This window comes from Chionomys nivalis, chromosome 10 (genome assembly GCF_950005125.1).
Source record: "Chionomys nivalis chromosome 10, mChiNiv1.1, whole genome shotgun sequence".
In the NCBI taxonomy this organism is placed as follows: domain Eukaryota; kingdom Metazoa; phylum Chordata; class Mammalia; order Rodentia; family Cricetidae; genus Chionomys; species Chionomys nivalis.
In genome coordinates, this window is record NC_080095.1 from 6,453,319 (window position 1) to 6,467,444 (window position 14,126).

Sequence of the window (14,126 nt, forward strand, 5' to 3'; positions counted from 1 at the left end):
GTTATGTTGAGCTCTGTTTCCCCGACTCCACTGCTTAGTGTCTTCAGCCTCCTCTCATGCATTTATGAGGCCCTTCTCCACTTCCTGGGGAACACAGACCATTCCCAGCTTGTCTCAGTAACAAATTGGGAGAGGAGAAGAATTGTATGTGTTCCTAGCGTGCCATATTTATCTTCCACTTAAGTTTAGATACTGGCACTTTTTTTTTATTGTTTTGAAAATGTGTCTTAGTTGAAGAATGCGAATTAATGAACACATGCACGGTTATAAAATGTACAGTATTATCAGGTGGCCTTTTTGATATGGTAAAGTTTGGGAATATTAAAAATATGTTGTATTTTTTAGCAAGTAAAGTACGAGCTGAGGAGAAAGACAGGAGAGATGAAGATTCTGAGAGAGGAGATGACGATAGAGAAAGAAGATACCGAGAAAGAAAGGTAATAGGACCAGCCTGAGGGAAGGCTGCTGTCTGGCCAGCATAGCACTCAGGAGCGCTGTGCTAATCTGATTAAGAAGGAAATGAAACTTCTAGACTTTTTTCTCTTTTAAAAAATATTTTTAAAGTCTAATTGACACATAATAATTGTTTTATTTATGGGGGCAGTGTGACATTTCAATATGTATATATAGTGTTTAATCTCTGTAATAAGGTGATTGACATGTCTGTCACCTAAGATATTTTGTCTTAGGGTTACTGTTGCTGTGATGAAACACCGTTACCAAACACCCTGGGGAGGAGAGGGTTTGTTTGGCTCACACTTCCACATGGAGTCCATCACCAAAGGAAGTCAGGACAGGAACTCAAGCAGGTCTGGACCCTGGAGTCAGGAACTCGATGCACAAACATTGGAGGGGTGCTGCTTATTACTCCACGGCTTGCTCAGTCTGATTTCATAGAGAACCCAGGACCACCAGTGCAGTGATGGCACCACCCACCATGGGCTGTGCCCTCCCCCATCAATCACTAATAAGAAAAATGCCCTACAGTGAGATCTTATGGAGGCATTTTCTCAATCGAGGTTCCTTCCTTTCAGATGGCTCCACCTTGTGTCAGGTTTATATAAAACTGACCAGAAAACCATTGTTTTTTTAAAAAATCATCCTGGGCTGAAGAACATCAGAAGGGATTCCTCCTTTGCCCTATGTGGGTGTTTTCTTATGGACGTTAGCTACCCTCATATTAATTACCACTTGTGTAGCACTTACTTTCTAGTGGCAAGTCTTGGGTATACTTTAAAAGGTTAACTCTTTGCTATGCTTTTATGATGCTATTTTTTAAAAAAAATTTGATTTGAGGAATCTTTTATAAGTAAGTGCAAATTATGACATAGATAAGTCTGTACTTTGGCAGAGAGAATGTTTCACAAACCGTCTTCCTCCTCCATAGTGATGGAAGTGATTGTCTGGGTTTTATTAGGGGTCTATAAAAGTTTTTTAGACTTAGCTTTTTAATTCACATAGTTAATTTTGACAAGTGATCGTAGGTACTGACCTGCCTTTAAGGCTGAGAGGCTCAGTCAGAGCACCCTAATTTCTCTAGAAATACTGTCCTGGCAGAAATAAACAGGGTGAACTAGAGCTGAGGAGAACCGAGGAAGGAGGTAGGGGGACTCTTAAGCACCCCAGATTGGTGAAAGGAACATAGAGAACCGAGGTGTGCCGTGGGAGTGAGTGAGTGCAGTGCCCCTTGGCTTGGACGGATCCAGTCAGGCTTGCTCAGGGTCTGATTCTGAGATGGAATCAGAGCTAGGATGCCATCGTAATAACTCCTGTCACGAGTGACTCGCTGAACTTTGGTGGTGGTGTTGGGATGTTGTGAGGAGCGGCGGGCTGCGTTCCCACCTGGCTCCTGCAAGGCTAGCTTTATACCCGAAATAACAACACACAAATTGTATTCTTTTAAACATTGCTTGGCCCATTAGTTCTAGCCTTTTATTGGCTAATTCTCACATCTTGATTAACCCATTTCTAACAATCTGTGTAGCACCACGATGTGGTGACTTACCGGGAAAGATTCTAGCCTATGTCCATCTCGGAGAGGAGAGCTATGGCGGAGAGCTATGGTGTCTGACTCACTGCCTTCTTCCCAGCATTCTGTTCTGTCTTCCCCGCCTACCTATGTTCTGACCAAGCAGTTTCTTTATTAATTAACCAATGAAAGCAACAGATAGATAGAAGACACTCCTACATCATTGGGATAAAAAGATGACTAATGATAGTAATTTTGTCTGGGTGGGAATGAGGAACAGCTAAGGGAAGGCGGCATACTGTGTCACTGCATGCAGACAGCAGCAGCAGGTGCTGGTGTTCTCCACAGGGACTGCCTTCCTACGGAAGTCACCAAGACCTTGCTGCAGAGCCTACAGGACTGTGGAGCTGAAGGTGAAGGACAAATTAAGAGTGTTGTGGAGCAAGAAAGAAGGCCAATTCTATGTGCTTTGCTGTGTGTCTGGATTAGTTCTCTGTAACTATAATAGTATTTCCAAAGAAATCAATATATAAAAAGAAAGGTTGACTTTGATTTATAGTATTGAAACTTTCAGCCCAGGACTCTTTGGCCGTGTTGTAGGGCAGTGGCATGTTGTGGGAATGCATGGTGGAGCCAAGCTACTCACATCCTAAGTCAGGTAAGAGCGAGGAGGAGGGAGGAATAGGAGGAGATGAGGCCCACAGTCCCCACAGCCTCTCCTGAGGCTGTACCTCCTGCAGGCCACAGTACCTCCCAGCAGTGACTGCCTAGAGACCAAGCCTTCACTCACGGCACCCACACCATCATCCTGAGGAATTTTGACATTTTTAACGTCTGTTCAGGAGGGCATCTCGGCTTAGATGCTGCTGCTTTGCAGTGCTTCTTGGTGTGAATGAGGATCACTTTTCTTCCAGGACAGCAGACTGAAGATTGTAGGGATTCAGAGCAGTGCTGGCTCTGTGATTTTTTTGTTTGTTTTTTTTTTGTGTGTGTGTTTTTTCTGCTTCTTTCATCCTAAAATACATAGACAGTGCTTGTGACCCCTGTGCTGGCTCTGTGATTTTTTTTGTTTGTTTTTTTGTGTGTTTTTTCTGCTTCTTTCATCCTAAAATACATAGACAGTGCTTGTGACCCCTTTGCTCACATAGATTTCACTGTTGGTTTCAAAGCTGCAGTACGGAGACAGTAAAGAGAATCCTCTCAACTACTGGCTGTATAAAGAGGAAGGTGAAAAGAAGCACAGGAAGATGAGAGATACAGATCGGGACAAGAGACACCGAGACAGAAGCAGCACGAGGGAGAAAAGAGAGAAACATTCAAAAGAGAAGGGGAACTCGCTCTCTGACAGGGAAATGGAAGAGAGACACCGAGAGAAGCGGCACAAGGAAGGATTCCATCATGATGAGGAGAGGCGCCGCAGTCACGCAGATAAAAGAGAGAGATCTGGGAGAGAAGAGCACAAGGGGAGGGAAGTGAAGGTATCATTATTTTCCATGTCAACATGTAGAGAAAGTTGCTGTCTAATATCCTGCTAATCTTTGGTTACTGCAACAAAATGTATGTTATAAAGAAATGAAGGGAGGACAGATTTATCTCATCTCATGTTTTCAGAGACCAGTCCATTGTGGCAAGGGAACAGGCCTGTGTTACTGCTTTTTAGGCCTCTAGCATATGTGATGTGCCGTCCACATTTAGGTGGGTCTTTCTGCTGACTGATTCTAACTCTTTGGACACATCTTCATGACAGTCAGGAGTGTGCTTTGTAGGAGCTTCTCTAATTTATGAAGTTGGCATTGTTAACCATCAATGGTTATGATATACAAAATATGACTTAAGTCAGTACTTTGTAATCAACAGAGGGAGATTACTAATCTTTTAAAAAGTGTGAACTCAAATCTTTTAGTTATGTGGTTAAGTGTACTGCCCTTCCGCCCCCAGATATGAGAGGTTTTGCTATGTTGTGCAGACTGGTCTAGAGATCATGGGCCCAAGTGATCGCCCTCCCTCCCTCCCTCCCTCCCTCCCTCCCTCCCTCCCTCCCTCCCTCCCTCCCTCCCTCCCTCCCTCCCTCCCTCCTCTTTTCCTCCATCTCTTCCTTCCTTTCTTCCTTTTTCTTTTTCTTTTTCAAGACAGGATTACTCTGTGTAGCATTGGAGCTTGTCCTAGAACTCCCTCTGTAGACCAGGTTGGCCTTGAACTCACAGAGATCCACTTGCCTCTGCCTTGTCAGTGCTGGGATTAAAGGAGTGTGCTACGATTCTTTGCCTGCCTCTGTCTACCAATCAGCATAGATTTCTGGTGTTTGCCATCACAACCAGCTGTTAATGTTCATTTAACAGATAATTAAAAAAGTCTGTCATTAAAATTTGAAACTAAACCTTAAAAAGGAAGCTGATACTTTTAAAAGAGAAATTAAGTGATCAAGTTATGAAACAGTTTGGATCAGAATTGGTAAACAGTTTACAGAAAAGATTAAAAATGTATAACTACTGATTGCAAAGATCTAATTTCTTCCTATGTATATTTGACTTCATTATTCTAGTTGCTTAATGTTTTCTGAGACCCACTGTAGTAACTTGTTCTCATACACACTTTCTGAGATGCCCTGGTTTTTATAGAATCCAAAACAACTGTTCTGTATCTGGTCACATATATATATATATTATATAATGTTCACTAGAGTAAACATTTTTTAAACATTTATTACTTTTTTATGGTGAAAGCTTAAAGTTCTTTTAGCTTTTTAAAATGTATAGTGTGTTCTTACAAGGTTATCTCTTATAATAATTTACCTCGCAATCCCTAGAAAACAAGGGTTTCCAGCCTGTTTGCAATAGTGAAGCTTATGGTTGAATCTTTTATTTCATATTTGACTTTTGCTTCCAGGAACCTGAAAAGGAAGACATTGATTTAGGGGCTACTGCGGCTGATGAATATTTTGAAGATGATTTTGAAGTATGTATAAAATTTAAATTTTTCTCAGTTTAACAATGTCTTCTTAAAAATTAGTGCCTGTGTTGTAATTTTTTTTTTGAGTCAGGGTTTCTCTCCTAGAACTCAAGAGATCCACCTGTCTCTGTCTCCCAAGTACTGGGATTAAAGGTGTGTACTTCCACTGACCGGTGCATGTAAAGTAATTTGGTTAGCCTTTTCTCTCTTGTCCATGTCTGTTAAGTTTTGATGTAGATCTGGTCATTATCTGTGCGAAGCTTACTATAGTCCCACCAATGCTTGTCCTCACTGTGTTTGATAATTAAAGAGTTTTACAATTTAACCCCATTTTTAAGTACACTGTATTCAAGCATTTATGTGTGTGTGCATATCTAACTATATGTGTGCATAACCCTTCACAATCTTAGCACAATGTTTATACATTATTTATACTTCTTCATATACAAGGTTCTATGTCATGGTTCATTTTCAGAAAAACAAAGGCAGCAGTATATTGCAAATTTACAGTCTAGCAGTATTAAATCAGTGCATTATAAAATCTCCTTTAGCAATAATAAGGTTTTTTTTCTTATTTTGAATCATAAATTGTGATGTTTTAGGTGAGTATTAAATCATTTGTGTGATGGATGCTAAAATCCTTATTCTTGCTTATAGGATTATGAAGATGACTTTGAGGTTTGTGATGGAGATGATGACAGCAATAATGAGCATGACTCTAAAGAAAAGGCTGAAGAACTTCCTCTAGCCCAGAAAAGGGAGATACAAGAAATTCAAAAGGCAATCAGTGCGGAGAATGAAAGGGTTGGAGAGTTATCTTTGAAACTGTCTCAGAAGCAAGGTCAAATGGAGTATGAGAAGGAGCCCTGGGAAGGTATAGACAGGGACACTTAAAACTGGGAAACATGTTCGGGGAGCTATGTAGACATTTGCTAAAAAAGTTTCACAAGGTGGGCAGATTTTATACTTGATATATCAGGCAATGCTATGCGATGTGCCTATGGCACAAGATGTGTGTTGAGGATGGCTATGAAATGTCAGTCACCGTTCCCATGTACAACTATGCATGTTGCCTTGCATTGTTAGCCTCTTGTGCAGCCTCTAGGCGTGTGTTCTTATTCCCTTTGGTGATGTCCTCCTCACTACCACTTGCCTCTGCCACAATCGCCATTTGTTCCCAGACCAAAGAGGGCAGGTATTGCTCGGCCCTACCTTTTCTTTTGGTCACAGCCAAAAGAAAACCAAAAGGACTAAAATGCTCCTTTCAGTTGTCTAGTAGGTTGGTGACAGATTCCCCTGCCAGTTCCCCCTTTTTATCTAATTAAGAAGGAAAGGTTATAACCCTAACATGGTAAAACTACATACAATAAGAATTATTATCAAATATTGTCCAGATAGAAAAGAAAGGTGATAACCTTAACAAAAATGAAACTACACACAGCAAGAACAATTATTAAGTAAGAAATGTATTCTAAATGTCCAGTCCATAAGCTGTCTTTTCTTGAAGAGTCCAAAGTTTTGCACCTAATATGTCTTTTGTCAAGATTTGAGAGAACTCTGTCTAGTCTTCATCTCCATCAAAGAAATGAGAAGGAAAATATCACCTGAGTAAGCAGGATGTGCAAGCAAGTGACTTCCAAAAAATGTGAGAACTAACAGAAACAGCTGGCTGCTGGGACAGTCACCTAAGGTTCCTCTACAACCTTGGGGCATGCATCTTTGGCCTACAGGTCTAGAATATCTGACAGACCTTTTTCAGTAGCAGGAAACTTTGAAGGACTGTCTTATCTTGTCTGGGCAAAATTTGGCAGTTGCTTTTCTTTGTGTTCTGCCTGTCCAGTTTGAACAGCATAACTGTCAGTAGTTAAAGCAAGGGCAGTTTCTTGCCCTAAGGGCTAGCTTGTGTCACAAAGAAAGCAAACTTCATATGGTGTGTCTTTGGTACCCATCATCCTCTTTAGAAGTAGATTGATGCTACCAGGAGCAGACGTATCTCATATCAAAAAAAGTCTAAGTTATTAAAACACTTTAAATGCCATATTCTGTAGGTCTTTAAAGTATTTGAAGATTACCTATCTATTTGAAACATATCTCTGTATACCTAGAAAACCCAAATAATTTGACTATAAGTTTGATAATTATGGGTGACTGTTAATCTGTATTTCCTTATTATCCAATATAGCTTTTATGGGCTAAAACTTCACATTGCATAAATAAACAAGCTGAGCTGTATAGATAATGTCATAAGCAAAAATAAAAACAGATATACAATATAAGGACAATAACCTCAAATTTGTAACAATATACAAAAATATCTGAAATGGAAGTAGAAATGAATATACAGTATAACAAAAAAGTAACCTTAAATTTGTATCAGTATAAAAATATCTTAAACAGAAATAAAAATGTATATGCAGTATAACAAAAATAACCTTAAATTTGTATTAGTATAAAAAATATATTAAACAGAAGTAGAAACATATATACAATATAACAAAAAGAATCCATACCAATGTAAATTATTTAAAGCTAATAGTTGCTGTTTTAGTCTGAAATTAGATGTAATAATCTATCTTTTTATCCTATCATATCTATCCCCCCTTTTGTTTCTGAACAAGAATCCTGAGTCTAATCTCTTTTGTTCAGCCCTATAACTTATAACAACTTTTAACTAATCCCCTATAAGATGACAGATATTCATAACTTTGAGAAAGAACAAAAGCCACCTACCCAACCTCTTGGGAAAGTAGAAGTCATGTTCTTAAATTACTTCCTGCTGTCTGGGACTGATGACATCTCTAGGGGACCCTGAAAAAAACTGAAACAATAGTCAAATTTTGGGAGAACCAGCTGTATCATTTGTCACCAGTCTCTGAGTAAGGGGAAAGTGTTGAGTTTATGTGAAGTCCTAGCTGGAGTGGTGCATGAAGGTGGACCATCTCAGCTTGGAATTGTCCTGAGCAGTTTGTAGTCTAAAGCTGATCTTTGGGTAGTGATTATCTGTTTGGTGGCATTATTGCAATCCAGGTAGAATTGTCATTGTAGGGGCCCATCATCCATCTTTTTGGAGACTTCAGAGATTGCTGTTAGGAAAGTTTATTGTTTACTGTAGAAAACTTAAACATGTCAAATGTTATATGCTATAAATCTTAGGAAGGTTAAAGGACCATAATGTATTAAATACTTCTGGGATATCCAGGCTTAATTTTTAAACATCTGTTTAGACTCAGTCCTAAAATCATGTACAGGAAGCTACATGAAGCTCAAGGTTAGAATTGGCTAATACTTGTACTCTCCTTAATACCAAAGCAGATTGTTTGAATTTTGAGATAGTACTTATAGCTAAGAATTTTTTTTTTTTTTTGATTTTTTTCGAGACAGGGTTTCTCTGTAGCTTTTTTTGGTTTCTGTCCTGGAACTAGCTCTTCTAGACCAGGCTGGCCTCGAACTCACAGAGATCTGCCTGCCTCTGCCTCCCGAATGCTGGGATTAAAGGCGTGCGCCACCACCGCCCGGCCAAGAATTTTATTTTTTAAAGAGCCAAAGTAAATTCAAGGGGAATGAGATGAGTGACAATATGATAGTCCCTAGATTTTTTTTTTTTCTGTTCCATACTAGGTGGCTTTTCTGATATGAGACAGAGACTTTGAGTTTTCCTTTAAAAAACATGCTTGGGTTTAGAGAAGGAGAGAGCCACACTCCAATTTGAAAGCTACCTTTAGTTTTTAATTGAGTTGGGACTATATAAAGACTACCTGTTTAACGTGGTAGAGACCAGTAGAGACAGACAGTTCTAAAGGTTTATGAAATTTTACCCTGTTGAAAGTATATTATACCATTAGGCCAGATTACTCCTTTTTTTTTTTTTTTTTTTTTTTTTTTTTTTTGGTAATTTTTTTTTCAGATAGTTTTTCCTCCTTCTTTAGATGCTTATTTGCCCAAAGGTCTTTAAATTTCTCCAAATGGATGTTTTTATTTTCCTGGAAAGACAAAAACAAAGCCAATCTTGATCCTACTTTGGTGAGTTTTCCCTTTCAACAGGTTGATCACCACATTGGTCTCTCCTATTGGAATTGCATCTTTATTAATTTTGCTGGTATCCATGCAGTAATAGCTAAAGCAATTAGTTATTACTGCAGTGTAATAATGCAAATGGAAATATGGAAGAATAGTCAGTAATCACAATGTTTGTCTGCTACAGTGGCAGCCGAGCTATGGATTCTTAGTGTTCTATAAATTGAGAGTTAGAAACATGAGGGCCAGGGCTATCTGGGCTTGTCAGAAGAAAGGACCCAGTCTTCTTTCTACTGTGTGGACTGGCTATAGCCCAGGTATTAGTACCATGGACTCATGGTGGAGTGGCAGTGAACCTAGATCTACGTAATAAATCTGTGAATAACCTTTTTATTTCCCACATTTATGTTTGGCATGATCTCTTCATTAGCCTTCTTGGTAAGATTAATTGGTCACACTCACATTATTCCTTAAAAAATAGGAACTTCAGTTTTGGCTCTCTCATCATTAGACTAGTACAGGGGGACAGAACAGAGGTGATTACAGTGACAAAGCCATGCTTAGTACTGTAGACAGCAATTCAGAAGAGGTTTAATAGTGCTTCTTCTTGTGTTTCAAAATTGACTTTTAGTATTGGCTAGCTGTGTGAGCTTGAGCTGTTTTAGTTTCCTTTCTGCTGCTATGGTAAGATACTGAGACCATAATGAAGGCAGGGTCTGAAGAGAGAGAGAGAGGTGGGGCCAAGGTGGAGCTTCCCCCTAAACAGAAGTCAAAACAGGAGCCCAAGCAGGAATTTGAAGCAGAAACCCTGGAAGAATGTTGCCTGCTGGCTTGCTGTCTGACTTACTCACTAGCTCATGCTTAGCTAGCTTCCTTATCTTAGCCCCGGACTACTGACTTGGGGATGATGTCATCTCTAGTGGGTGGAGCTCTTCTACATCAGTTAACATAGTCGAGCCAAGCCTTTACAGACATGGCCACTCACCAACCTGATACAATTACTCAATTATGATTTTTCTTTAGGCAATTCTATACTGTGTCATGTTGACAGTAAATGCTAACTAGGACACTGACTTTTAGTCTCTGCTTTTAGTTTCTGTAAGGGTAAGACCTCCTCTAGAGTGATAATTAAATAAGTTAATAGATATAGTAAGCTCAAAAACATGAACAGTATCTATAAGTTCCTCTGGAACTGGAGATATGGACAGTTGAGAGCTGGGAACTAAACTCAGGTCCTCTGCTAGAGCAGTAAGGGCTGGAGCACTGAATGACCTTTAGCCCCTGAGTGCTTTCTGATACAGCACTCTGCATCAGCTTGAACGTGTTCTCCAGCGCAAGTGTAGTGCCTTGTCCCTCCTAATTAAGCTCACATCATGAACTGGTGTGGAAACTTTGCAGGTTAAGACGGTGCAGCACATGTAGCATGAATTTCTTATTCTTCATGTTTTCATGAATAGCAGACTTGATTTTACAATTGAACTCAGCAGCCTCAGGGGGTTTGTTTTTCTTTCCTTAAATTGAGGACATTCACTTTTTTATTTTAAGGGAGGTCTTTTTAAAATTTATTTATTTATTTATTTGTGTGTAAGATCAATGTACTTGCCCATGTTTTATGTTGGGGTCAGAGGGCAACTTTCTAGAGTTGGTTCTCTGTTGTAATAGGGGAGTGGGCTGCTTTTTGTCCCACCCAGCCGCCCGGCTAGCTTTACCCAAAATAATTACACGGAAACTGTATTCATTTAAACACTGCATGGCCCATTATTTCTAGTCTCTTATTGACTAACTCTCACATCTTGATTAACCCATTTCCATTAAATCTGTGTAGCACCACGAGGCTGTGGCTTACTGGGAAAGATCCTAATTTACATCTGTCTTGGGCCAGAGATTCATGGCGTCTGCCTGACTCTGCTTCTTTCTCCCAGCATTCTGTTCTATCTTCTCTACCCACCTAAGGGCTGGCCTATCAAAAGGCCAAGGCGGTTTCTTTATTAATGAAAGTAACATAGACAGATGGCCCTCCTACACCAGTTCTCTCCTTCCATTTTGTGGGTTCTCAGGTTGTCGGGCTAGTTGGTAAGTTCTGCTTCATCTGCTACACCATCTGGTGGCCTTGAGGAAGGCTCTAATGGTTCCTCTTTGGCACATCCACATTGCTCTTGTCCTTTTAGGGCATCATTAGGAGTTCTTTGAGTCTTAGCAGTGTGATACCAAGAGCTGATCTGATGGCTGTGACTGCAGTGACAAGTAATGAACTGGGGTCAATGAGCACATCTAGCCTCCCTACAGGATGGCTCACATTCTAGGAGTACATCATCTAGCCTCCCTACAGGATGACTCACAGTCTAGCAAAACATTGTGAGAGTTCATCAAGCTACTCAGAACAACATGCGAGTCAACATTTACCAGCTGTTGGTTTTGGAATTACTCATTTAATAACTTTGAGACCACAATTGACTGTAGGTAAATGGAGTCTTAGAAAGTGAAACCACAATTGAGGGTTATAGCTTTGGTTTTTTTCCCCCAGAGTACATAGGATAGAAACAGAAAACTGTATTTTATACATATATTTGTAAATATTTCTAAAACTCTTACTGGTATGATTCATCAGTTTCAAGTAAAAATTATTGAGTGCTATTTTAATGTGACTATAATTGTTTTACTTTTTTTGCTTGAAGGAACTATTTCATTATCTCAAAATAACTTGTTTCCCCTTATGCAGATGGAAATGATTCCATTTCCAGAGCCCCTGTTTGTGGAATTTTTGTGGATTTTGTAACAGCCTCACATCGCCAGAAGAGCCGGAGTCAGGCCCTCAAACAAAAGTAGGTATATCGAGGAATTTGGCACAGGTATTTGTGTGTGTGCACACGTTCTGCTGTGGATGAAATCCAGGGCCTCGTGCACTTTAGTCAGATGTTCTCATTGAGCTCATCTCAGCTGTAGTTTTGCGTTAGTGCATTTTAATGAACCCTTTCTCAACACAGTCTTCAAACCAGAGTTTCCCACTTTTCATTTGTTGACTGTTGAGGTAAATTGGGGATTGAAACCAGTATTTTGAGAGCTATGTCCCTAGCCTGGTCAATTCCTTAATTAGTACTACGATTCCCTTTGTGTTCACCTCTTATTCTGGTTACTGTGTACTGTTCTGTATACTAGGTGCTTGCTCTTTAATGACTGACTGTTGTGGACTCAGCCCAAGAGCCCATGGTCGTTTAGACTCCAGCAGAATCACAATCATACATTTCTGATCTGGTGGACAGAATCTTGCTAGGCAGATTGAGCTTGACTCAAGTTGCATTGTGGCTTTGTGACACTGATCTCTTGAAATATAGGGAGAAGCCTCCATGACCTAGTGGTTTTTATATTTGTATGCTTGTAAAACTATCACCATGAAAATGATACCAAGGACTGCTACCAGCTCAAGCATTAATTAGACCCTTTTGAAGCATGGTTTTATTTAGCCTTGGAGTGTCTAGATGTCTGAATGTGGGGAAATAATTCTCTAGGCAGCCCAAGGTGGGTGCAGAACCCTAGAATACTCATCTTAGAACAGTCTTTCAGATGACTTAAAGAATGTACGATATTGATCCTGCAGTGGCTGAAGACCATAACTTAATTTTGGCCTTTCACAAAGTCTATGATAAATCAGTGATGTTGAACCATAGTGGCTGCAGAGCAAGGCCTGGAGCCACAGAGAAATGTTGCAAGCAGGGTAAGAGGGTCTTGGAAGAAAGCTTTTTTCCTCTTGACTTCTTTCCCTAGTCTTCCACCAGATGGGCCTTGAATGACCAGTGAGTCAATAGAAAAGGTGATGCTGCCCGTGCACGAATGGAATCATAAGCTATGCACTCACAGAGATGAATACTTCCATGTTGAACAGATGTAATGTTAAAACAGTGCCGTGTCCCAGTGTCCAGTGAGTGTATAGGATAAAATCTCAACTGAAACATCTCGACGAGACCTTTGAAGAGGTAGTTTTCTAGGATATATGAGATGCATCTACCCAGTGACGGTATTGAGCAGGGCACAGTTGTCAGAGCAACATTCCTTTTCGAATTTCAAAGAATTAGGACAGGACTCTACCTCTTTCTGTGATGAACAGTTTGTATCAAAAAAGCAAAACAAACAAAACAAAACAAAAACCCCAAAAAAACCCCAGTTAAAAACAACTGTGAAAGTTGGGTCTAAAACATAGTAGTAAGCACACACTCTGAGATGACTGCATGAAAAACTAGTAATTAGGCAAGTGGAGAGTGCCGACTTCGTGTTGCTGCTGTATTCCCATCGCAGAGGCGGTATGTGGTTTTCAAGGTGCTCAATTCAGATAGAAAGCAAGAGTAGGAACTTTGGCATTCACTTAGGGCTAGGAAGATGGAAAATGAAGTCTAGGATTTTGAAGTAGCAGAGTTCTTGCTAAACACCCCTGACTTTGGTTGAAGCTCCTAGGGCCTCCATGCTAGGAATAAAGGCAAGGCTGAATCAGATCTGATGTCACAGATCGTGACACTGAGCCTCTGCTCATCCTGACAGGACCTGTTTAATGTGATGTCACAGATCGTGACCCTGAGCCTCAGCTCATCCTGACAGGACCTGTTTAGTGTGACCTACTTTAGTGGATTCTTCTTTCCAGGAAGAAATTAAAAAGAAAATATTCAAAATTTCTACAGAATTTTCTACTCAGTGCTTAATGTCCACTAAATCACTAGACACACAAGAAACTGGGGTCAGGTCACTAGAACCAAGAGCAAAACCAGAGTAGTAACAGGACCATGTGTGATCCTGAGAGCAAATCATTTGATCTGCATTTTTAAAATAAGATTATAATAAAATGGTTGTGTATAAATAAATTGACAAGCAATGAATTTGATCAGAACATTAAAATCAATTAGACAATCAAATTTTAGGTGCTTTCTAAAAATACAGTAATTGAAACTAAAAATTGGGTGGCCAAGTTAGTTTAATAGCAAGTTATCAGAGGTGTCAGGGTTAGGGAGCTGGAGAGAGGACAGTGGGAAGGGGGGCTTATAAAAAAGAGACTGTAAAGCCGTGACACAGAGTGAGAATTATCTGGTGTGTGTATTGAGTCCCAGGAAGGACAAGAGAAGGGCCAGGGTAGAAGCTGTATTTTAAGACATACTATCTGCAGATTTTTAAAAAAATCTACAAATGTAAGCAAGTTAAGGCTTGAAAAGGT

The 14,126-nt window shown here is 39.9% G+C and overlaps 1 protein-coding gene across 2 annotated transcripts in view; it reads left to right on the forward strand.

The window, feature by feature from the left end:
- The window catches only part of Dync2i1 (dynein 2 intermediate chain 1), a 56,423-nt gene that overhangs the window by 6,907 nt on the left and 35,390 nt on the right, over window positions 1–14,126 (forward strand). The window contains exons 1-6 of one of the 2 annotated variants that reach the window (XM_057782813.1): window positions 388–437; window positions 2,318–2,382; window positions 3,139–3,447; window positions 4,856–4,924; window positions 5,576–5,792; window positions 11,652–11,754. In XM_057782813.1, coding sequence (XP_057638796.1) covers window positions 3,217–3,447; window positions 4,856–4,924; window positions 5,576–5,792; window positions 11,652–11,754 — 620 coding nt within the window. In that variant the 5' untranslated portion in view covers window positions 388–437; window positions 2,318–2,382; window positions 3,139–3,216. Of the gene's footprint in view, window positions 1–345; window positions 438–2,317; window positions 2,383–3,138; window positions 3,448–4,855; window positions 4,925–5,575; window positions 5,793–11,651; window positions 11,755–14,126 lie in introns of those variants that run through there. The other variant, XM_057782812.1, reaches the window with a different exon arrangement.